Source organism: Electrophorus electricus, chromosome 25, assembly GCF_013358815.1.
Source record: "Electrophorus electricus isolate fEleEle1 chromosome 25, fEleEle1.pri, whole genome shotgun sequence".
NCBI lineage: Eukaryota > Metazoa > Chordata > Actinopteri > Gymnotiformes > Gymnotidae > Electrophorus > Electrophorus electricus.
Window position 1 is genome coordinate 3,770,760 of NC_049559.1, and position 23,977 is coordinate 3,794,736.

The 23,977-nt window shown below is 41.8% G+C and overlaps 1 protein-coding gene across 1 annotated transcript in view; it reads left to right on the forward strand.

The window, feature by feature from the left end:
- Positions 1 to 66: 66 nt before the first annotated feature.
- The window catches only part of dnah7 (dynein, axonemal, heavy chain 7), an 83,251-nt gene continuing 59,340 nt past the window's right edge, over positions 67 to 23,977 (forward strand). The window contains exons 1-27 of the mRNA XM_027010040.2: positions 67 to 478; positions 715 to 786; positions 954 to 1,056; positions 1,248 to 1,377; positions 1,475 to 1,565; positions 2,463 to 2,643; positions 3,044 to 3,116; positions 4,455 to 4,580; positions 4,737 to 4,856; positions 5,019 to 5,202; positions 5,447 to 5,626; positions 5,823 to 6,095; positions 7,445 to 7,572; positions 7,874 to 7,952; positions 8,232 to 8,456; positions 8,905 to 9,051; positions 9,411 to 9,731; positions 10,256 to 10,623; positions 11,114 to 11,300; positions 14,147 to 14,340; positions 17,278 to 17,476; positions 18,726 to 18,866; positions 19,873 to 20,085; positions 20,769 to 20,878; positions 21,458 to 21,626; positions 22,911 to 23,013; positions 23,671 to 23,798. Of these exons, the coding sequence (XP_026865841.2) occupies positions 467 to 478; positions 715 to 786; positions 954 to 1,056; positions 1,248 to 1,377; positions 1,475 to 1,565; positions 2,463 to 2,643; positions 3,044 to 3,116; positions 4,455 to 4,580; positions 4,737 to 4,856; positions 5,019 to 5,202; positions 5,447 to 5,626; positions 5,823 to 6,095; positions 7,445 to 7,572; positions 7,874 to 7,952; positions 8,232 to 8,456; positions 8,905 to 9,051; positions 9,411 to 9,731; positions 10,256 to 10,623; positions 11,114 to 11,300; positions 14,147 to 14,340; positions 17,278 to 17,476; positions 18,726 to 18,866; positions 19,873 to 20,085; positions 20,769 to 20,878; positions 21,458 to 21,626; positions 22,911 to 23,013; positions 23,671 to 23,798 (4,257 nt within the window). The 5' untranslated portion in view covers positions 67 to 466. The remainder of the gene's footprint in view (positions 479 to 714; positions 787 to 953; positions 1,057 to 1,247; positions 1,378 to 1,474; positions 1,566 to 2,462; positions 2,644 to 3,043; positions 3,117 to 4,454; positions 4,581 to 4,736; positions 4,857 to 5,018; positions 5,203 to 5,446; positions 5,627 to 5,822; positions 6,096 to 7,444; positions 7,573 to 7,873; positions 7,953 to 8,231; positions 8,457 to 8,904; positions 9,052 to 9,410; positions 9,732 to 10,255; positions 10,624 to 11,113; positions 11,301 to 14,146; positions 14,341 to 17,277; positions 17,477 to 18,725; positions 18,867 to 19,872; positions 20,086 to 20,768; positions 20,879 to 21,457; positions 21,627 to 22,910; positions 23,014 to 23,670; positions 23,799 to 23,977) is intronic.

Sequence of the window (23,977 nt, forward strand, 5' to 3'; positions counted from 1 at the left end):
ATCAGAGATCGCAGCGCGAGGAGTGGCGGTTTCCTTGGTTACCAGGATGACAACAATAACTTTCGGAAAACGGTGCAGGTTAAGAAATAACCAGAAAGGTCATTAGCGCCAAAGATTACTCCTGTCGATAGGGTGGCGATATATAGTATCTACAGTATCTCTCTGAGATTGACAAATCAATTATACTGAGCTAGTACTGTAAACTATAAAGGGTCCTTAAACTGTAGTTCATCTGCGCCTTGTGCTAGGTCAGAGTTATCTCCACTTATGTAGAGTGGTTAACAGGTTATTAGACTTATTATAGATAGCTGTTAAAACTAAACGAAACTAATTTAACTAAATTAGGTAGGACTTTGTAACAGGGTGCTAGCAGGAGAACGAACTTAAATTTGCCAAAAGAAAATTCAGTGTAACCGCTGATTCAGTGTAACAGCCCAATTAAGTTGCTTTTGAATTACCCAACAACATGGAAACTAAGGTAAGACGTTAACTAGCTAGGCTTAACTGATAGTCCGCTAGAGGTGTTTCATGGCAAGCATAAAGCCAGGAGCTCAGTCATGTTTCAATCTTATAAATTCATTGTTAGAGCTTCATGTAGCAAATGCACTTTTGTCTTTTATACACTAGCTAGTTTGTCATGGTGCTAGCTAGCCCAGATTTTGGCCTAGTTCCATTGGCATAACCCTCCGCTGATGTAATCGTGTACATTTACAGGGCGCATTTGGGAATAATGAACCAGCCAAAATACAAGAAAGTTCTGTTCGTCTCTTGCCACAGCTTCCAAAGGTGAGACTTAATTTAATTTAATTTAAATTTATTTATTATTATTATTATTATTATTTTATTATTATTATTTTTTTTTTTTTACCTCATTTTGATTTTAGCAGAATTCAGAATAAGGAGATACTTTCTTTACACATGTATTTGAACTATCATTTGCTTGTGTCAACTAGGTTCGGAAAAAGCCGCAATGGCGAGACGCCAGCCCTACATTTGTCCTACTGTCACCAGCCAAACGGGACTCCACGGATGACGCTTTACACACCGTGGTTGCCGGTAAGCGACCGTGCACACTTTTATAAGGGATAGATACTCCTAACGTCCTCTTCTCAGGCTTGTCCAATGACCACTGTGAAAATAAAACAACATCAAATGATGGGGCTATATTAGCAGCTCAATTTGTAATATTTTTAATTGCCACATGCTCAAAAACACAATCTCACTAATCTCACTCATGTTCCTGTAAGGCGCGCGGCCGAGCCGGACTGTGCGCCGTGGGGCGGAGGAGCGCAAGAGTCACACCGAGTCCTCCGTGAATCACGCAAAGCCCAGCAAAGAGCGCGCACACTTCCGCCGCGCCCTCGTCAGCATCATACTGTGTGTTCCTTTCTGAAAGACAGCACTGTGATCATCACTGGTTATTCACCAATTACCGCACGTTACTGATTAGATTCATTCACTTTAATCGTTGCAGGCAGCAGGAGCCTTCCACCGGGAAGAGCCTCACAGCTGCCAGCACGCCGCCTACCTGCGGTTCGCCCACAGCCGCAGAGAAGGACGCTTTGGTAAGCAAGTACCGTAACGAAGAATGCGCCTTGGTTGAAGTAACGGAAACCACAAATTCATGATTTTCACGTGATACTGCAAATTCGGGCATTTTCATCATGTGAATCTTGGGAAGTAAGCAAAATAATAAAGTCGCTCAAAACAGTCTTGTCAGACTCAATAAGTTTCATTAATTTGACTTGTAAAACAAATGGAGAACGCGGAGGCACTTTCTCCACACGAAAACAAATATAGTTTCCATTCAAATTATTCCAAATATTTATTTTATTAGAAAAAAGATTTCAATAAGTACTCTTAAACTCTGTTAACATTTATATTTCAACCTACTTAAATGGCTTTTTAACAATTTCTGTTCATTAATTAAATATATTAGATGTTAAAATGACTAAATGGCCCAGCAATATTTATAGTAATTTGAAAAAAAAAATTAAGGTTAATGTATGTTGAACATGTATCGATTTTTAGCATAATTTTACATAATTACAGCATTATTGTAAATGACAGGAAAATATTAGTATTAGTATATTAGTATTTACTTTGTTTTTTCTTTTTCTTCTATTACTTGTCTAATATTTGACAAAGGGCATGCTCTTCTCTGAAATGGTTGGCTCCATGATAACCAAGGAAATAAACCTTTGAAAAAACTATTTAGTACATTTTTTTTTATAACAACCAATATAATAAAAATGAAAAATTGTGTTTATTTTTTCATTAAAAGTACCTCCATGGAACTCATTGAAGAAATATCCAATTAAATATCCAATTAATTTATTATTATTATTATATATGTAATAATAGTGCCTTTATGTAGGCACTGGCTTACATTGTAACAGAGTGGGAACCTTTTTTTCTTTAGGTAATGAAAGATGGGGTTTGTTTTGTGTTGTGCCTTACAGAGATATTACTACTACATTCGAAATGGGATTGACACAGAGCATGTGGCAACCATGGAAGACTCCTGGATGGATAACATCCTGAACCTGGTGCCAGGCCACCTAAAGAGGCTGACAAGGACCATTGAGGTCCTCTCGGACGAGATGAGGGAGGACTATCTCCTTAGCGTTAAGAAAGCCATAGGTATAACAGCCCCTTTTAGTGCTTCAGGCCTAAACAGACTTTTGATCCATTCACAAGATTACTGATCACTTGAATGATTGGCCATTCTGAGGTATACGGCAGCTCCTTCAGATTAGACCCACACTTTGTCAAAGGGATGTATACAGATCAATCATTTATTGTACATTGTAAGATGGTTTCTTTAAAGATATGTCTACAATTCAAAATATTCTGCACAGTGCTGTCCAATTTTTTTTTTCTAAAGAAAGAAGTAAAAGAGAACTTTCATCATTTAATAGATTCATTTAATCATTTAATGGTTTGTTGTTATCAGAAATGAGCTGAAATGTTCTGTGTGAGCTAGCTGAATATGAATAAGTTTCACACACAGCACTAATATACTCCTTGGCCTGCTTTACAGTGGATTTTGTGCTGTGGGACCCAAGAGAAATTGAAGAAGGGAAGGTCAAAGATCTCCTCCCTTATAGAGAAGAGTGAGTCTAACTGAATTCTAATGTTAAAACACACACACACACACACACACACACACACACACACACACACACACACACACACACACACACACACCGTAAACATTGTATTTCACATGAAACAATGACTGATAAAATACAGAATTGTAATAATTTATTTCAGAGTATTTACATATTTATTGTATGAAATACATAGAAAATTACAGCCTTCTTTATATGCAGTTTCCCTGTTTCAAGGGTTTACCGTAAGTAACTGGACAGATTAAATAAAATAGTTAGACTTGGTACTAAGCTACAAATTCTTTGCAATTGATGACTCACAGACTTCACTTTATTTCGGGTCATTGTCCTGCTATAAGGTGAACCCCTTTCACTGAGTTTGGAATCCTCTGGTTGAATATGAGCAGCACCTGGGCGTTCATCCTGCTGCTGTCAGAAGTCACGTCATCAGCAATGATACATGAGCCAGTTCCTTTGGCCAACATGTGCCACAGATGAGGTGGTTTGTTTTGGATCAGGAGTAGTTCCTTTTGTCCTTTGTCTTTTAATCTTCATTGGGCTTTAAAATTAGAACCTTATAGGATCTTTACAGTTCTCTATATATTTTTCTTTTCTTTTTTTTAGGAAGCTTTTGTAACTGGGCTTTTTATTTTCGGTTGCACCTAATGTTTTGGCTGCGTTGCTTATTCAGATTTTTTGGCCTCTCGTGAACACCGCCAATGTCACTCCAGAGACAATCCTTTACCACCGTAGACACTCCAGAGACACTCCTTTACTGCCATAGACACTCCTTTACTGTCATAGACACTCCAGAGACAGTAATCTGTTGGCAACTTTATTCCTGTAACCTAGACCTTTTGTACTCATGGTCAGAGGCTACAGCAGCAGAATCCACCAAAAATAACTGACCCTTTGTTAGCTCTCTCATGAAGGATCTAACAATGCAATGATACACACATTACCAGGAATCAATTGAACCACCAGCTGCTGTCCTGAAATGCAGAGACCATGTATAAAAAAGCCTGTGGCTGCTATATATCATCTAGATGTAGAAATCTGGGAATAAAAGATGACATTCTGCACTTTATGAGCAATTTCATTGAGAAATCAGAAAATATGGGATTTTGAATATGAATCATGAAGGTGCTCAAACTGCTTTGTAAATATTTGACTTGATGCAGTCCTGTGGTGTAGTTCTTTAATTATCTTTGAGAATTGTTCATATGTTTGCATGAAGCTATGGAAGCGAAACCTGGCAACAAATGGGGCTCATCCCCTTTTTCTTTTTTTTGTTTTGTTTTTTTGAGTATATTTAAACCTTTGTTTTGAAATGTTCTTCAGAATGGAGGTTGTGCCAAAGCCATGGAAGAAGTCCTTCCATCAAGCCCAGAAAAAGATGAAAGAGAATCTCCACTCCTTCAACCCCAGCATGCTGTCTGTACTGGAGTTGTGGCATGTCTCCTTCAGGTGAGCTCACCTTCTTCAGATCACCTCCTTCAGATCATGTCCTTCAGGTGTGCATGGTCCGTGGTGTTAACATTCATAGCGCATTCTCTTCATTGAACAAGATGCCATTTTTTATGCATCCCCCGCTTCTCTTGACACCATTGTCTGCTCATGCAGGAAGTTGCGGCTCATCGACGTGAATGAATTCCACATCAGACAGGAGTCCATGGAACTGAGTGCCTTCCAGCACATGGTCAGCAGCCATGTTGAATGTGCCAAAGATGTTCTCCTGAAGAAGTAGGCATGCAGTTACCTCACTTCATTTACTTCTGTACCCTTAAATGTGGTCTTTTTGCTAATATCCCAGCTATAGAATACCACACACACACACACACACACACACACACACACACAACAGAAAGCCTTCCAAAAAAGTGATGCAAGTCTTGAATAAAATAGGTGGTTTCCCGAGGTGCAGCACATCTACTACCAGGGTAACAAGCGGAAGGTGCCTCGCAGCAGTGCCAGTCCGGCGTGCCTGCAGTCCTTCTACAACTGTGCAGGTGCTCTGATGACCACCCAGCTCCAGAGCCTTGCTCTGGAGTCCATCTTGGACTACACGCACCTTATAGCTCAGGACCCAGTAAGGCTTAAAAATACCCCAGTCATTGCAAACAGCCACCTTAGTTTCTTGCCAAAATGAGTGTAACAATTTATCCTTCCAATTATAATGTTTTTTTTAATTGACATCTTCAACGTTTAGGTCACCCTTGGTTATTGGACTGTGTGTTTTTGATCTCATTTGTTATTCCACTGCATCTGGGACAGAATGACCTTTCCCAGTCCATGGGTACCCACTGATTAATTCCCTTGATCTCTGGCCAAAGCTTTCAGTCAGGGTCCACGAGCATCCAGGCTTCATTCTGCGACTGATCTTAGAGCAGAATGAGATCAAGTTTGAACCTGAATTCAAAGACTTTGAAAACATCTTGCTGAATGTCTACGATACGATGCTGAGGTCCGTCACCCTGGTGCCTCGAGTCGAGACAAAGCTTTATTCAGAATGGGTAATAATCTCTTTCCTGGAAATTGAAATTATATAGGTGTCATTTAATGGATGGTGTTTGATTGTGTATTCATACTCTTTCTTAGTAATTTTTAGGTATTGCTCTAAAAAACAAACAAACAAACAACATCTTTGACTAGCTACCCCTATGTGCTACATGCTCTACATGTGTCTTGCTCTCTTCCACTGACCTCCAGCCAGGCACAGAGGCATACGCCACACTGAGACCCATCGTGCTGCCCGAGATCATACAGGCCCACCAAGAGGAGGTCCAGCGGGTGATCCGTGAGGAGAGCTCCGGACCCCTGGAGCACATCCATCTCTACGACAAGTACGCCCCGCTGGTGTCCCAGCAGGCTGTGCAGGATGTGGACCAGTTCCTGTGCGAGCAACACTCCTTCCAGGAGATGATGATGGAGGTAACACGCTACCAGCAGCTGGCTGAAGAGATCCAGCACAACACCAGCAAGGTCAGTTCAACCGTGGACACTCATAATCACACTGATGATGAACTGATGCTGCTTGCTGCAGTTTCTTTAAAACTCCATCCTGAGGATAGACACAAAGTGGGGTGGGACATAAAAGCGCTCTACCAAACACAGACCGATACAGGGCATTGTATGTTCTACTTTCTATCTCGGATTGACCTCGAGTAGGGGAAAAGCTATAAATGTAACAAATAAATAAAAAAGTATCAGTCTACATTTCCCAGCAAATAACAACAGCTCAGACATTTGCTCTTCTTTGTGTGATTGTTTGGTGGTCTTTAGCATGTCCTGTCCCACACGCACTGCTTTCTCAATCTAAAGCCTTGAAAATTTTGCACAATCTTCACCATTGATTATACCCAAAATCAAAGACAAAGTTCATTACTTACTGTGATCTACTTCACACACATCACACACATTAAGTCCACAAACACACTGACTGTGCTTGAAAAAAAAGGTTTATATAAACATTATTTGATATTTGTGCTTTATTTGTGCCACGTTCAGACATTTTAAGCAGTTAGCAGAGAGTTTTCATTTTTCCATTTTTTCAATTTTATAGGACTTCTTATGAATACAGGCTAAGGCCACTTTTTAATGTCTGTTTATCATTATGAATTATAATTAGTCAATCTGCATTATTTGCATTTTTCTTATTAGTTTGTTAAATCAGATGCGAGACAGACGGGGCTGGCATATTTTACCCTAAAGGGCTTTTTTGTAAGATAAGATTTAATTATTTGGATTTCTCGCGCTGTAATTTCTCTTTTGTTCTGCTGAACAAGTTTAACACACAGTATAATCCCATTACAATAATTCCCCCAAGCAAAAAATATTTGTTCATGCTCTGATGGTTTTGTAGCTTTATTCCTGTAACCTAGAAAATGTCTTTCAGAGACAAGAAAGTAGTCTTGGATTACAAAGAAGTAGAAAAGGCCTGCATATAAATTTGACTCAAATAAAACAAAGTTTGCTTTTGTTATGAAGGAAAGAAAAAGACAGAGTAATGAGAAGGATTTTACACTCTAATACGTCTATTATACAGATAAGACACGGGATTTTCAAAGAGTTGTTTTAGAAGGAAGAATACAGCGAGGCATGTGTTACTAAATGAAGTTGCAAGCAGATGTGATGGGAGTTGAGCTGAAACAGACCAATATGCTGAGCAATGTCTTACGGCAGCAGTTCAGAGATATCGAGGTGTATGAGAGGTTAACATATTTCTGGCAGAAGAACTGAAACAGCAGGTGTCTTCGGTTTAGCAAGCCTTGCTCACAGAGTCCGTGATTGGTTCAACTAGCCTTATTCCCACCCTGTTGTTAACACTGTAGGTGGTACGACTCGGCATGTTCGAAGTGCATTCCCATGAGCTGGTTGGTGCCCTGGTCAGGCGTGCACAGGGACTCCGTCAAAAGCTGGTGACCCACATGCTGGAGGACCAGCAGAGGTTCAATAAGAAGTATGTAGAGCTTTGAGAAGGCACAGCAACACGTTGTGCTTTTCCACCCTTAGAACACTCCCTTAAAATTGTGTACTTATGTCGAAAGTGTCATCACTAGCAAACATTCATAGATTCAAAGGTATCTTTAGCATTTTTTTTAGCTTTTAGAATTATTATTTTGGTACACATACCTCATTGTTTCAGAAGTGTAGTACATTGTGCTGGACAGACGCAGACCTCATCTGAGTTTGTCTGGAAATGTGAAGATGATGCAGTATTATGTTCTTAACTCCTCATACTTTGCATTCTTGATTCCCAGATTATGTGATGAGTTTGAGAAGATTGCTGAGCAAGCCTTAAGAACTCCTTCAAACACACAGGAGCTAATGACTCTTAAGGTAATACATTCTAGCAGAGGTGCTCTCGGCCTGCTATTTACTTATTTATTTATTTTGATTTATTTAAATTAAGATTAATTCACCCATTACTTCTTAGATTTTCAGTTGAAACTCAGTAGACATTCGAAGTTAAATGCCTCTACTTAAAAGTATTCACTGCTGAATCACCTATAAACATTCTCGAAAGCTTATGTTAGCAGATGCAGGTGATCCGTTCCCTGCCTCTGTGCACCTAGCTCGTCTGATGGCCGGCTTCCTCTCCTGCTCCCTTCTCTGCAGTCTTTTGTGCAGAAGATGGAGGCTGAGGAGGTCCCCAGGCTGGAGCTCCAGCTCAGGGAAGCGAAGGACCGCCTGTGCTTCCTGGTCGACTACGTCGTGTTCACCCCGACGGACATGCGCCTGAATCGACAGGCCTTCCAGTGGCGTGCGCGCATGCCATCCATCTTCGACGAGCACCGACAGATCACCAAGGACAAGACGGCGCAGTTTCAGGAAGGCCTCAAGGTCAGGAGGTTGCCTTGTCAAAGGAGTACATAGGGTCGCTCGATAGGCCAACTCCTCTCAATAGCGCCGCCCACACCCAGCAGGCACTGAGTTAGTTTATAGTTTATCATTTATTACAGCAGATTATCCAATAGTTTGTTACAGCAGATTAACTGATACTTTATTACAGCAGGGTAGATTATGTACAAAATCTGTAAAAAAAACACAAAAGGAGGTGAGCATGCCATTAGCCAATTGTAGCAAGAAAACCAAACTTCACAGATTAAATCAGTTACTTGAAATAGGCGTCTGAGCCTCGTCAAAAGCTCACTACGACAGATGACAGACAACTAAATTACAACAGACCCAATATGAAGACAACTTCTCACTTGTAGGTTAGTCTATGTTAGCTATCATAGTCTTGAACAAATTCAGATACTAATGCCACTTTTTTTTTTTTTTGGCTCAGTTACGGTGTGAGAGATTTGTGGAAGAGCTGGAGAGCTATGCCAAGCAAGTGGAGGAGTTTGTCATTTTTGGGGACCTTTCTGAGCTCAGCAAGTATCTCAAAAAGGCTCAGGCCCTGAACTCCAAGCTAGAGGCTGCTGTAGAGAAGGTAAGAACCGGATGTGCAATAATGAATTGTGATTCACTCAAGTGAATGGCTAAGCCTTATCAAAGCATTTTGTTAATAATCTCTTTTCATTTTGTGCATGCTATAAATTTAAAGATGCTTTTAATCTGCACTCACATTGCATTACCTTGGAATAATGAATGTATAATTGCAATAGCCTTTGAAGCACAATTTAACTCTATAAATTAAACTATAAAGTCAAATTTGTGGCTCTCAGTTTCATAGTACTTTAAAGCGCCATGAGTGGGAATGAGAGTCAGTAGTTTAAAGTTACTTTCATTGGTGTTTTCTATATCCCTGTCACTTGCACTTATCTGCCTGACTCTGGCTCATCATTCCAGATCGAGGGCTTCAACTTGGAGGCAGAAGCGTTTGGGTGGCCTGTGTCCCAGTACCCGCAGCGCAAGAAGGTGCAGGACCAGCTGCTCCCCTACCTGCGCCTGTACCAGACAGCGTCCGAGTTCCAGACGGAGCACCACCAGTGGCTCCACGGGCCTCTTTCCTCTGTCAACCCGGACAAGGTGGAGGGAGACGTGGGCAACTACTGGCGGGCTATCTACAAGCTGGAGAAGAGCTTCCAGGACTCACCCAGGGCCCTCCACATCGCCACCCGCATCAAAGCCGACATCGAGGCTTTCAAGGAGCATGTCCCGTTAGTGCAGGTGCTGTGAGCAGAAGCGGGATTGAAGTGTCCATGCAACTCCCTCTTGGCCGACTTCCTCCTTAAAAGCAGTACTTCATGTAGGACGACAGCTGCCCTTAAATGTGCCGAGTCTTCTGCCCGTCTCTATTATTAGGAAATGTGTTGAAACCAAATGAAGGCCATGCCTAAATAATGTGCACCTTTGCTAGTTGATATTCTCTGTGTGTGGACAAAGGACTTTGAGGACTTATTTTTTAAATGACTTTTGTTGATGGGTCTTACTTTTATCCAGATGCTCTTAGTTCACAGGGGTTCACTGATGTAAACTTAAACTGATGTTAAACTTAAACTGTCTGTCTTCTTTACTCACAGAGATGAGGAACATCTATGAATGTTGAAGTATTATGTGTGTTAGAATGTGATTTTATTGTTACATAGGCCAAATATTACAAGTTTCTATTAGGATGTGAAAAATTCCCCTTTTTTCTACATGTAAAGGATGTTCCATTCAAATTCTGTCTGGGAAAACCCCTCCTCCTGCAGGTGCTGTGTAATCCAGGCCTGCGGGACCGCCACTGGGACGCCATGTCAGCTGCTGTGGGCTTCCCGCTGAAGCCACCGGAGGACGTGGCATGCATGGCTCGCTTCCTGCCCCTAGGGCTAGACGAGCACCTGGCCATCTTGGAGGGCATCAGCGAGGCGGCCAGCAAGGAGCACTCGCTGGAGAAGGCCATGGAGTGCATGGCAGGAGAGTGGGCCGGCATGGAGTTCAGCCTCGTGCCGTATCGCGAGACGGGCACGTCCATCCTGTCGGCCGTGGATGACGTCCAGATGCTGCTGGATGACCACATCGTAAAGACGCAGACCATGCGTGGCTCGCCATTCATCAAGCCCTTCGAGACCGAGATACGGTGAGGGGCAGCGGAAAGTGGCCATGATTTAAACAAACAAACAAAACATGCTACGACTTAAAGAGTTAGTTTGGCCAGTAATGGTAGTGTACCTCAAAGTCACTGAGAGATAATACAGAGCAGAGGCCCAGATAGCCTCAGTTAACACAAGAATGTACATTCTCCAAAGACACTGAGATATGGAAACTTCTAAACCTCAGTGTACAAAAATGTAATGAATGAACTGTATCAGTTAATCAATCAAAAAATCAATACCAGTGAATCAGTGCTTGTACACGGTATGTCTGCTTGGCCACGTTTCCAGCTTTTAGACTGCTCACAACTGTGTATTGCACCCAAGGGAGTACAGGTGTTGAAAATATGTGCCATCTGTGTGCATGTGCATGCATGTGTGCATCTGTGTGTGTGTGTGTGTGTGTGTGTGTGTGTGTGTGTGTGTGTGTGTGTGTGTGTGTGTGTGTGTGTGTTTGTGGGTGTGTTGGTGTCTCAGGGACTGGGAGGCCAAGCTGCTCCTGCTCCAGGAGATTCTGGATGAGTGGCTGAAGGTTCAGTCCACCTGGCTGTACCTGGAGCCCATCTTCAGCTCTCCGGACATCATGGCCCAGATGCCTGAGGAGGGCCGCCGCTTCACCACCATAGACAAGACCTGGAGGGACATCATGAAGCAAGTTAGCCTGGTGAGCCTCACGTGGCTGCCTTGCAGCACACACACAGCCCCCAGAAAAGCAGAGGGAAGGGCCTGACTGGGCTCTGTGTGACTTCCACTATGCCAGCCCAGCAATGCGTCCTGTGGACAATAGCTGGTGTGTATGCCAGGGTGATTGCCTAGGTTCATCAGGATTGAAGCTGATCCTCTCTCATGGTGAGCTAATAACTGGTGATGGTGAGGGTATTTACATACACTGACTGGTACAAGTCCTGGAGACTGTTAATTCCCTGGTACCCTTCTTAACATCATATTATAACGTGTGTGTGTGTGTGTGTGTGTGTGTGTGTGTGTGTGTGTGTGTGTGTGTGTTTGTGTGTGTGTATATATAATTATGGAGTGAGCAACAAGAGACTAAACAAATTGAAATCACATAACTACATGTACAATAACCTTTAACCTGAGTTAGTAATATAATGAAGTGAGTCGTATTCAAAGCTTTTGTGGTTGTCTTTGTAGAACTGCAGTGAGTTATGACAAATGAGAAGGTACTCTGGCTATTATGTGTCTCACACAGAAGCCTGCACACACACACAAACACACACACACACACACACACACACACACACACACACACACACACACACACACACACATCACTAATCATGTTGAGGCTCTTTAGGTTGCAGCTGCCATCCTCAGCTCCTGTGAAGTGAGCCACATCGATAGCCGATCTGTTATCCTTCTAGAAAGGCAAAAAAACCATCAGTACCAGCAGTATCAATTAGAAATGATTGATTTTGTCTTTGGGCCTCAACTCTGGCTCATCATCGAGAAAATGAGATCGTCTCACACGCAGGCAGGGAGTGCACACAAATGCGCATCTTTGCGTTTGTCGGGGTCTGAATAGGAGATGGTGCTCAGTACTTTAAAGATGATAAAGTACAATCTATACAGATGACACATGTTCATATGAGTTTTGACAATCTTGACAATTTGGTTTAATTAGATGGTACAAGGTGAATTATCAAGCTCAAGTGCAAAGAGTTGATGAACTTCAATATTAAACTCACCACATGGGGTCTCTCTTTATCCACCACTGCATCAACAGATGCATGGCCTTTCTAGTCAAGATCTCCCTCTGATGACTGAAGAGACAGAGTGCTCAGTAAATACATGCATGAAAAAAAAAACAGCCCCTTTGAACTTGCGTCCTTTTAATTAAGTTTTGTGTCTCTTCAAAATTTCCTTTTCTCTCCAGTGAGCTGCGGGTCACACTTCTCAGCATTACAGAGAGTGAAAGCAGCCCACTTTCTTGTTGCCCTGCCCCTCTCACCACACCCAGCTTCTCACACCATGTCCTGCCTCTCTCACCACCCTCTTGTTGCAACCCACCTCTCTCACAGTGCCCCACCTCTCTTGCCCCACCCTGCTTTTCTCACCCTACCACAGTGTGTCTTCATGTACTGGTTAGTGGGTTGGATGGAAAATAACCCAATGGCATTGTGCTCTGGAAGAAGGGCCCACTGACACAAGGACTTCAGTGCTTTTTAAAGCTCTGTTCGATGTACAAATTCCTTTTAATCCCCACTCACATGGGATTACCTTGGAATAATGAATGTATAATTGCAATAGCCTTTGAAACACACTGAAAAAATGTCAATGACATACTGTTGAGCACGTGGTCTGGTTTTTGTCCGCCTGTGCAGATTTGACACTGATAATATGATTTCTTCATTTAACGGAGAGCATTAATCTCTTTATGTGTAGGCAGCTGTTCTCACCGATTCACTGCAAATCCGTGTGTTAAGAGGGTGATTCTGAGTAATAGAATGGGTCTTCTAATCTTGCTTCTCCACGCTCTCTTTCATTAGAGTCACCCAATGGCCTTTTTTTCACACTTTCAAAAGGTGATTTGGAGGAGAGTTTAGTGACCGTCAGGGTTCTGACGGCCCCATCATTACACACTCAAACAGTGCCCTTTCAGGTGCTGGGATGTTTTTTTTCTTTTATTTTTTTTCCCTTATGTGTTACAAAAGTGATCATTAATCTTCCATCTCCTATGAACACCTCAACTCCAGTCACCATGAGTAATAGAAAATCAATAGCCATCAGAAATTGTGTGTGGAAGACAATTGTCTTCTCTCAGACTTTTGGTGATGCACTGGGCCAAAGGAGTGAGTGTGGGCATACGGGAAGGATCTTCTTTAATTGTTTCCTCTGTCTCCGATGATGGACATACCTTTGACTTAACCTTTCTTCAGGGAGCTTTAAACGCCGAGGTTTGAATTAGTTGGCTGACAGTGGCAGGCGCCTGCATGCACGAGCTTTTTGACTTAAAAGAAGCGAGTTTGACGTGGGCTGTGCATTGAAGTGAAAGCCCAACACCTGAATTCATCCTCGGCAAGACTTTTTTCACCTCTTGATAATTCCTCTGCTGGTTGAAAAAGGTATGGAAGAACCACTGAAGCTTTGGCTCACCTAATTCATTCTTTATTATTTTACTGCATGCTAGGTTTGCTATATTATTTTACTATTTCATACCTGTATGGTTTTTTTTTTATTCCATTTATATAAGCATATATCTTTTTTATTGCCTTTTATTAGTCTTCATTAATCTTGCTTACTTGCACAGTCCCGGTGGTAACCACTCTATGTGTTTTTATTAAATACATTTTACTACTGCCCCGTGTATGTAACCAATAAAGCCTTTGAACTTTCAACTTGAACAAATGGCTGCTTTGCCTTACTTGAATTTTTATATCAAAGCCTTCAAAGAATAAAGAGCTGCTTTTGCAGGGCGTGATCCATGGGTGATCAGGACCAGCGAATGTAGGCGTGGCTGCTGATTTGCAACTCTTTTGTGTCCCACCACAGGACAAGCACGTCCTGGCCGTAGTGGCTATTGAGAAGGTGCTGGAGAAGCTGAAAAGGAGCAATGAGCTCCTGGAGCTGATCTTGAAGGCGCTGAACGAGTACCTGGAAAAGAAGAGGCTCTTCTTCCCACGGTTCTTCTTCCTGTCCAATGATGAGCTGCTTGAGATCCTTTCTGAGACAAAGGATCCGACCAGGTACAGGGTCACCAGGATTGGGAAGAACTGCATGGGTCTTGTGATAATCTGAATTTGTCTTAATGGCAATTCCATTGAGCCTGTTTATAAAATTGATGGAAACTGGTTTCTATGGAGTTAAGTAATAATATTAATAATAATAATAATAATAATAATATACAAAATGTTTTCTTATTCATAATTTGCAAGGTGTTGTGAAAACATGTCCTGGATTGCCTACAGTGTAATTACTTCCAACTGTGAAAGCAGTCCTTAAAATAATTAATCCTTTATTTAGTAGTATCATTAAATCATCTTAGAAAAAGAGAAATCTGTCTATATTTACTTTATTTACAGCCCAGGAAAGATCAGGTTTTTACTTCATTTGCAAGTTTTTGTTTTTGTTAATTGGACTACTCTTTATAAATTGTGAGATAATTCAAACTAGGATGAATAGATGGTATGTCAGGTTTATTTTTGTATGTACCTTTTGGTAGTTATTTACAATCTCAACCACTGATGCAAAGGCAGTGTAATGTCTTATGCAGAGCTGCATCCTTTGTAGCTGGTGTGCTGGTGTAACTGGGTGGATGTAGAGCCTGCCTGGTTACTTTCATTCATTCATTGATTCATTGATTCATTCATTTTATTCTCTTCTCCTAAAATGCATCACTAATAGAAGCATACACCCACGGTCAGAGACTGATTGGTTTCTACTTGTCACTAATTTACATTTGGGCAGAACCTCAGGCAGTGTGGCACTCTGAAAGATGTCCTGATAGATAAGAAATGACTCCAACATCAGCTTTTAATGGAGACCATTCATTCTACAAATCATGTGGCAGTAGCCAAAAAGAGTTGGAGGGTGGAGAAGAAAGTGTCCAGGGAAGCAGCTGGATTATAGTCACTAACTAGCCTCAGCCATCTAACAGGTGCTTCTCAGTAATAAACTTGGTGATAACTTTCCAATAACTCTCCACAAGAGATGCAACCAGCAAGGTTTTATGAAAAGCTTGGCTCCAGATGGTTCGCCTCTGCTGGGCCAGCATGTCGAGTTGGAACCATCTGGGGCTCCTCAGTCCTGATCCTGACTATCAAACAAGGCTAAATGAGCCTGTGGTCTGTGCTTGCCATCTTCTTTCAAGCAAGTGGGGAAGTGCTGATGAGTCTCATTGAAATAAAGTGATTCAATTGGAGGATCTAAAATACACCTAGGCAGATATTGCTATTGGTCATGCAAGGGACCAGGTTACAATCACACCATTGGTATTATGGGCTAGTTTAATTTTTGTATGTTGAATATTGGGATAAGATTTGGCAAATATAGTCAAAACTTCACTGTCTTGAGCGAAAAAAGCACCAGCCAGCTTGCTATTTTAAATTAGATGTTTAATTTTACAAATATGTCAATACCTCCCCACCCCACCAGTGAAAATGTGTGCCCACCCACTGGTTTGGCCACTGACGACCAGAATAACATTTTCCCCCCCTGGTTTTGCTGTAGTGTCAAAGTGAAAAAGAGGCACCATTCTCAGAGCAGTCTCCAGCATTCAGAAAGCCCTGGCCTAATGTTAGCTCAGACAAATACACACTATAAGCTCTCATCAGTGCCAGGTAACATCATACAGCAGCTGGAGTCAGTCAACAATTCTCTTAGAAGGCAAAGATGATTAAATCTCCTAGAATGCAGCAGTCATGTTTTTTTTTTCTTCCTTTTCTTCAGCAGTCTACTTTTAGGGAATCTGCTGAAGCAAAGCCAACAGGATATTAAAGTTACGCAGCCCCGTTGTGCCTGCACTGACAGCGAGTTAAGCAGAACCTATTTCTCAGCTGCCCATGCTGAGAGTCCTGGCCAGGACCAGAGGAGCAAGGACATGTAAAAAGCAATTTAGCCGTGCCCAGCCTCAGCAAACTCATTTTGAGCCTCTGAAAATCCTGTACTTACTGTGGGGAATTTAATTATAGAATCTCTTCTTCTCCCTATGACATTCTGGCCTACTTCCTCTGCTGTGGCTCCCCTGAGCAGGGCCCTCACTGATAAGCAAGGCTTGTCTTATTCCACCCAAGGTATTTGTTTAATAATGAATGTGTGTGCAGACAAAGGGACTTTTGCCTCCACAAATCTTGTATTCGCTTGGTTAAGCTCGTCTCTCTCTCCCCCCTGTCTTTTCTTTCTAGAGCTCTCTCTCGATTGTATGCTCTTTCTCTCATTCTCTCTTTCTTGTGCTCATTCATCTTTTTTGCTCTTTTCCTTTTCTCTCTCTCTCTCTCTCTCTCTCTCTCTCTCTCTCTCTCTCTCTCTCACACACACACACACACACACACACACACACACACACACACACACACACACACACACACACACACACACACACATGCACATTATCCCTTTGTCCTCCCTACTGTCATTGAATCTGAGAATTTTATTGGACTCGTGCATCTGGTCCCAGGCTTTTCAGAGAGCCAGATTTTGAGAAGTATCTCAGAGCGCAGCTCGTTATGCAAATGGACGTGTTAGAATCCCGCAGACTGAAGCAGGAAACTGAGCTAAAAGGGGATAAAAGTTGATGAGACACAGATTCTTAGGGTTGTGTAGAAGTAAGATGGGTGTGCCCTGTCTAACTGAAGTCACTCTTTTCCTTAGGGAGAAGGCAGTGTTTCACTCAGTTGCATTAGGTTACCAGCAGTTGGCTTCTCGTTTTACTGATGGAACCTTCGCTGTGAAGATTCAAACTTGGAAAATCCTCCCAGTTTAAATCTCCTGCATCTTTTTTTTTTTTGTATTCCATTCCAGTAAAACCACCTGTGATCATGTGGAATTTAGTTTATAATAAGGAACTTGCAGTATTTTTAATGTAACTCTTCCTTTACTGAAGGAGACAGGAAAAAAAGCCCCCATGCTTTCCCCTGTACAATGGGAGAACAATGCCTCAAGGTTCCTTTTGTTGTGTGCCACAGGGTGCAGCCCCATCTGAAGAAGTGCTTCGAGGGCATAGCCAGCGTGGTGTTCACGGACGTGCTGGACATCACGCACATGAAGAGCAGCGAGGGTGAGGTGGTGGCGCTCCTGGACATCATCTCCACCTCCAAAGCTCGCGGCCAGGTGGAGAAGTGGCTCCTGGAGCTTGAGAACACCATGCTCAAGTCCTTGCACAAGGTGCTAGACATAGCCCACTTTAGTACTGGTTCATGCTGGATTAGTTGACCCTTGCAGAACAGAACTTGGTCTGAAAAAAAGGCTCTGCTGAGCATAATTCAGCTGACTGAGCGCAGTCTGTTGCAGACATGTTGAAGTAACTCGTGAAAGGTTGGATGTTAATTAGATGACTTTTTCAAAGTAATTTCACTTTGTGTGTGTTTGAAACTTGTTTGTAACAGCTGCAAAAATGTAAAGGAAAAAAAAACTGAAAATATTCAGTTTTTGCCAGAGTCTTTTAAATGGACTGCATTCCACATTTGGTCTCCAGTGAAATAGCACAACACCTTCACTAGCAGGCACTTGACAGGAAGCTGGCTCTAGTCCCACCTGCCCAGTGTTTGAGGGGCCCTAGGTGTGTTCCAGGTCATCCACTTGAGATCCTTTCAGTCCAGCAGTCATTAACACTGCCATGTCCAGACTCTTCTTGTGGTTGGCCTTGGTGTGAAACCAGCGCTGGGGTGTACTTTGAAATTCAGATTGCAGTACCTTTCCGATTGAAAAATAGCACTGTAGTAGTTCACTAAAAGCACCATATCATCATTTGGACATGATTAGTAAATCAATGCATAGAATAAATGAAAATGAAGATGGAGATTCATATGACTTCCTGTCTCAGGCATGTGACTAGCATCAAGACCTGTGTGTCTGCAGCAGTGTTGTAGCAGTTTTATAGTCAGGATTAACCTAGAATCTTGGATTAGGTATTCTTGGAAGAGTTTCTGAATAATGACTCAAGGTGGCATTTTAATATTTCTACCTTCTAGCCTGAAGGTTCTATTTGCAATAATTCCGATATGATTTGGACAAGGCAAACATCTGACTGAAAAATCACCATTTTTCATAATTGGCTGAGACTTATCACACAGACAATCTGATGCTCTAAACATTTCTGAAGACTATGTGCCATTTTAGATGCATAATTTCTCCATCTTATCTGCAGAACAGCATTTTTCCATTTGGCTTTAGTGACATTAATCATGCTGGGTTTGATCTAATTTGATTCTGTATACTTGCCTGATACACTCAGTTCAATTTACCAAGTTTAAAAATGCTCTCTAAATCCATGTTTTTGCCTTGATATTCGTATGTAACACTCTGTCTTTTTTTTTTAAGATAAGTCTTCAAATCGTGCCCTGAGCAATCAATACACAACTTTAACACAACAAATCTGTGAATGTCCTCTTTTCTGCTGGCCACTGGTGTGCAGGTGATAGGGGAGGCAATTCAGGCATACCCTGAAAACCCAAGGATCAACTGGGTCAGAGCCTGGCCAGGCCAGACGGTGCTGTGTGTGTCGCAAGTGTACTGGACCAAACACATTCATGATGCCATTGCAGGAGGACCTCAGGTCTGTGGCCTTTACACCACTTAAGATTCCTGCAATAGCTAGAACGGACCAAGTCACTTTGTCATGTGGTAACTTATGAGCAGGGTGTTTGTGTTTTAGTCTTTGTTTCATCCATGTTATATCTGTTTCCTTCTGACTGACTTATATGCACAACACATACCTTCTTTTGTTTTTTTGGGATTTTTTTTGGTGAAGGGTTACACTATCCAGATTCCTCTCATTCAGAGAGAAAGTAAAATGGGTCACAAAATCAGAGACTTTTCAGTGACTCATTTCACTAAGTCTTTAATGTAGCTTTCTTTCTGTTTTTTGAGTAAGGTGGTTGTGGATGCCATTATTATGCCATTATTCACATATTCACAAACATTGGAAAGCCTAAGAGCTTAGTACAACTTTATCAATACTGGGAATTGCAAAATGCACTTATAAATGGACCTTTAATGTTCCATTAAAATAGACATTTTATAAACTCTTAATTTATTGGTTCAACTTTTTGCCAGTCCGTGCATCACACAATAAATGGATAATGACAGTCATAAATATTGCAGATTTATGTGCTGAGTTTCACACCAACATTTAAACCAGGTTTGCTGTAACACAGATAATTATTAGAATTGAATACTTTTGTTTTTTTAGAATTCAGTCACGCCTGGAAGCAAGTGGGGTGTAAGACATAGATGATGGCTGATGTTTTGTCTAAAAAGCAGATGTGCTGTATTGTTTAAGCAGCAGATGTATAGTTTAAGCAATGTGCCTTCCCAGAAGTGTATTAAAACTCACAGAGCAGTGTTACAAAGAGCCTAGACAGTCTGCGAAGTTGCCCAGATACTACAGATGGTTAAAGCTTCCAAATCTTGCCCAGTATTGTGCAGCTATATACATTGGACTAAAATCTGTCATTTAGCTTCAGACAAAACCACACCCTTTCATTTTACAATTAAAGACTTTAGTTTAAAGTTGAGTACCAGCTACAGTAAATGGGTCGACTGGCTCCGGTCTCTCTCAGGCTCTTGAAGAGTACTTGCATCAGAACAACACTCAGATTGATGACATCGTGACACTGGTGCGTGGGAAGCTGTCCAAACAGAACCGTGTGACCCTTGGAGCTCTGGTGGTGCTGGATGTGCACGCTCGTGACGTTCTCGCCTCACTTGTCCAGAAGGGTGTGGACGATGAGAACAATTTTGAGTGGCTTAGCCAGCTGCGCTACTACTGGATAGTAAGTGCACGTGTGTGTGTGTGTGTGTGTGTGTGTGTGTGTGTGTGTGTGTGTGTGTGTGTGTGTGTGTGTGTGTGTGTGTGTGTGTGTGTGTGTGTGTGCGTGTGTGCGCGTGTGTGTGCTCGTGTGTGTGCGTGTGTGTCTGTGTGCCTGCTTTGTCCTTGCATTTTGAAACCTGTTTATTGACCTTCATCTTACTGTTTTATCTTTTATGTACATTGCTTTGAACTGCCATTTAGTTTTTTTGGTTTTTTTTCCATTTTTCTTGACACCCACATGATCAGTGCTTTCTTTAAGCATTAAGCCAAGTTAAAGCATAAGCACAGCTTCACACTCTTAAATTTACAGATTATAGAGGCCATACGGAATCTGCAAGATAACTTCTTAAATCATTGTTCATAACCCAGAAGTCATATACATATCAAATAAATTATGCTCAAGTTACTTAAGGTGACTAATGAATAGAGATCAGAAGTGGATCATTTCAATAAACATAAAAAGAATATTCATTATGATAATCAGTGTTCTGTAAAGTGGAGATAAATACTGAACTTACTTTCTTACCTCCAATTAATTTAAAGTTGCCACAGGAAATTTTCCTCTCAGTCTTTAATCCTGTCTTACATCAAAGTGAGCCACTTTTCGTTCCCTATACATTTTTAACCTGTCTCTTTTATGTGTAGGAGAACCAGCTTCAGACCAAGATGATTAATGCAGGCCTGCCTTATGGTTATGAATACCTTGGTAACACACCACGTCTGGTCATCACACCCCTCACTGATCGCTGCTACAGGTCTGAGCACACTTGCAATTGTGGCCTATTAACGTCAAATCTGGCTTGAGCACTAAGAGATATTAAATGACTTGTTTAGGTTAAACTTCAGAGTCCTATACTGGGGAATAGCAGGACCCTGCCTGCATCCTCTGATAAGTCACTGATCCCATGTTTTCCAGTGTAGTTGTCTAAATAATTAAGCCAAAATAAAATGGCCATATTGAATACTGCCTGTCAGGTAGGGCATTCTGACAGGTAAAGGATTGTCTTAGCTAGTGAACAACAGCAATGTTTACTGGAAAATCACAGACAACCTATAGTGGGGATATGGAAGAATTTACAACTGACCCTCTGTGATATTGCTGACTCTCTTCTTTTAATATTTTGTGGTGTCATATGAGGAGTGCCCCAACATCAGTCTTTTAGCAATGTCTTTATAAAGCCAGGAATTTTGAATGATCAACACTCAAAAGTAAGAAGCTGGCTGTAATCTGCCCACTGTGTTCGTTTTGTTTGGCCTGGATTCTGGTTGCAGCGCTGAGCTGCTCTGCGCTCATCCTTTCATGTCTGCGATCAAGCACCTGTCTCCTTGCCCAGAACCCTCTTTGGAGCATTGCACCTGCATCTGGGAGGGGCTCCAGAAGGCCCTGCTGGCACAGGGAAGACTGAGACCACCAAAGATCTGGCCAAAGCTGTAGCCAAGCAGTGCGTGGTCTTCAACTGCTCTGATGGCCTCGACTACATTGCTCTGGGAAAATTCTTCAAGGTTGGATTTGCTCAAAGTAGTTACTGATTTACATGAAGTTTTCAATTTCTGTTGTAAATCACAGGGATGGTTTTTAAAGACTGGTAGTAGCCTTGGACCATATATGCGGTTGAATTTACTGAATGCCTTCTTTATGAGAAACAACAAGTAATTAATTAAGATTACAAAAGTCCCATGGGAAACTACCTGGCAGCATGTATGAGGTGCTCTGATTAAATGAGTTGCTTTTGTTGCAAAGGTTTTCATTGGCTTGAATATAAATCTGTGATAAAAAGGTATATTTCAGTATCTTTTTGTTGTTGTTGTTGTTGTTGTTGTTGTTGTTATTGTTTTGTACTCAACAAAATGCTCTCGAGGATTCCATATTCAGCTGCAGGAGTTCTTTGAAAAAGACTACTTAAGTTCGGAATTGCATTTTTTATCTACTGAAGTGGCTGAAATGGTTGATAAGGAAATTATAGTCAAGAATGTTAACTAACATGAATAAAGGTGGTGACTAGCAGTTGTGAGTGGCGCTCAGGTCTAGAGAAACATGTTTTTGCTTTTTTCTCATTTGTGTCATGACGTACTTTAGCCGAAGCTCAGAGAGACAGTAAACAGGATGAAAAGACAGGGAAGAGCAGAACTGGTTGCCACAGCAACAGAAATTTTGCAAGTCCATCTCTTTGGTACTTGGCAGTATATGCACCAATGTAGAAGTGCAGCAGAACAGTGTGGTGTGGCCAGGACTTTTACTTTGGTCTCTAATAGGGCTTGATAGTTTTATGTAACTTTTTTTTTTTCTCCATCTGTGTGAACTAAAGAGCAGTGGTGAGCTGAGCAGGACTCACAGAGGCTTGATTACAGTGTGCTTATTCCTCTCCTCCTGATTCCTGGCCAACAATTTCTTTCTGGCACACAAAACCAGCTTTGCCTTCAGAGTAGCTCCACCCCGTTGTTGTGAGTTTCTCTTGCTACGGCTACTGAGCTAGCTGAAGCACCTGGGCTTGGTGGAAGCTGCCAAACTGATAACGCCATAGGAGTAAACAAAATAATCACAAAAAAACATGATGAATTAACATCTATAGAATTTATTTAGGTCCAGCTGTACACAAATGAAGGGTTGGTGTGCAAATGTAGGTGTAATGCCATGTGATCATCCAGAAATGATTATTACTGGTTAGGATGCAAACTTTCAGTTTTCTGAGCCAAAATGTATGGAAAGCTTTCCCCAGTGACTTAGTATACTTCTATTTCCTGGTTTATGTTTCATTATTATTATTATTATTATTATTATTATTATAGGGTCTGCTGTCATGTGGTGCGTGGGCGTGCTTTGACGAGTTCAACCGAATCGACCTGGAAGTGCTGTCAGTGGTAGCCCAGCAAATTCTCACCATTCAAAGAGGTGTGTGTGTGTGTGTGTGTGTTTCTCAAAGATCTAAGAGTGAATGAACTAATGCAGCTCAATTACACATGCGATGCATTACAGAAACTACCAGCAGTGAAGTAACGTGTCCACAGATCCCGCTGATCTGTTCACAGATTTACATTAAAAAGCTCACAGACTTACTTTGATGCCTTTCCCTCTGTTCAGTCCCCTTTTATCTCAACTATGTCCAAACAACTTGACAATCCTAACCTGTTGTTGGTGGATTAAACATCTTTAGCTCTTGCATGTTTTAGGCACCAGCTGTAACTCTTGTTGCCTGTGTGCTCTCTGGTGTTCCAACCAAACCTAACCAAACTCGTATTAAGAGCTCAGTGAGAAGTAATCAGACCTGGGCATGAAAACACTGACTCACTGACTCTCACTCAGTGATCTGTAACAATTTAGTGACTTTGCCCCACTGTTTAAGGGGATAAATAGATGACGACAATGAATGCCTGTGTTGCCAGTTAGCACCCTAATCAGCCATTCCAGCACTTGTTCAGCTTTATTCTGTTTAATTTGCCACATTAGCATGCATGGCTTAAGCCCTGCAGAAGTTCTAAAAGTTTAAAGGTGACTCTGTAAGTCCCTGGCGACAGTCTGGTTACCCTGGGTGTCTCTGATCTTGCGCAGGTATTGCGGCCCATGCGGAGATGCTGCTGTTTGAGGGCACGGAGCTGAGGCTGAACCCCACCTGCGCCGTATTCATCACCATGAACCCCGGATACGCAGGCCGCTCTGAGCTGCCCGACAACCTCAAGGTCCCAGCAATGCAGTCTAAACTCTCTCATTCCCTCAAAGCACACTTACACTAGATTAGCTTTGCCAGACGGGATCATATTACACTGGTAAAGAATGTTGCCGCTTTAGGTTACTAATAGCCAAACGTCAAATAAAAATGGATGTTAAATCACAGAGAAAATGTTCCGCTGCGATGACC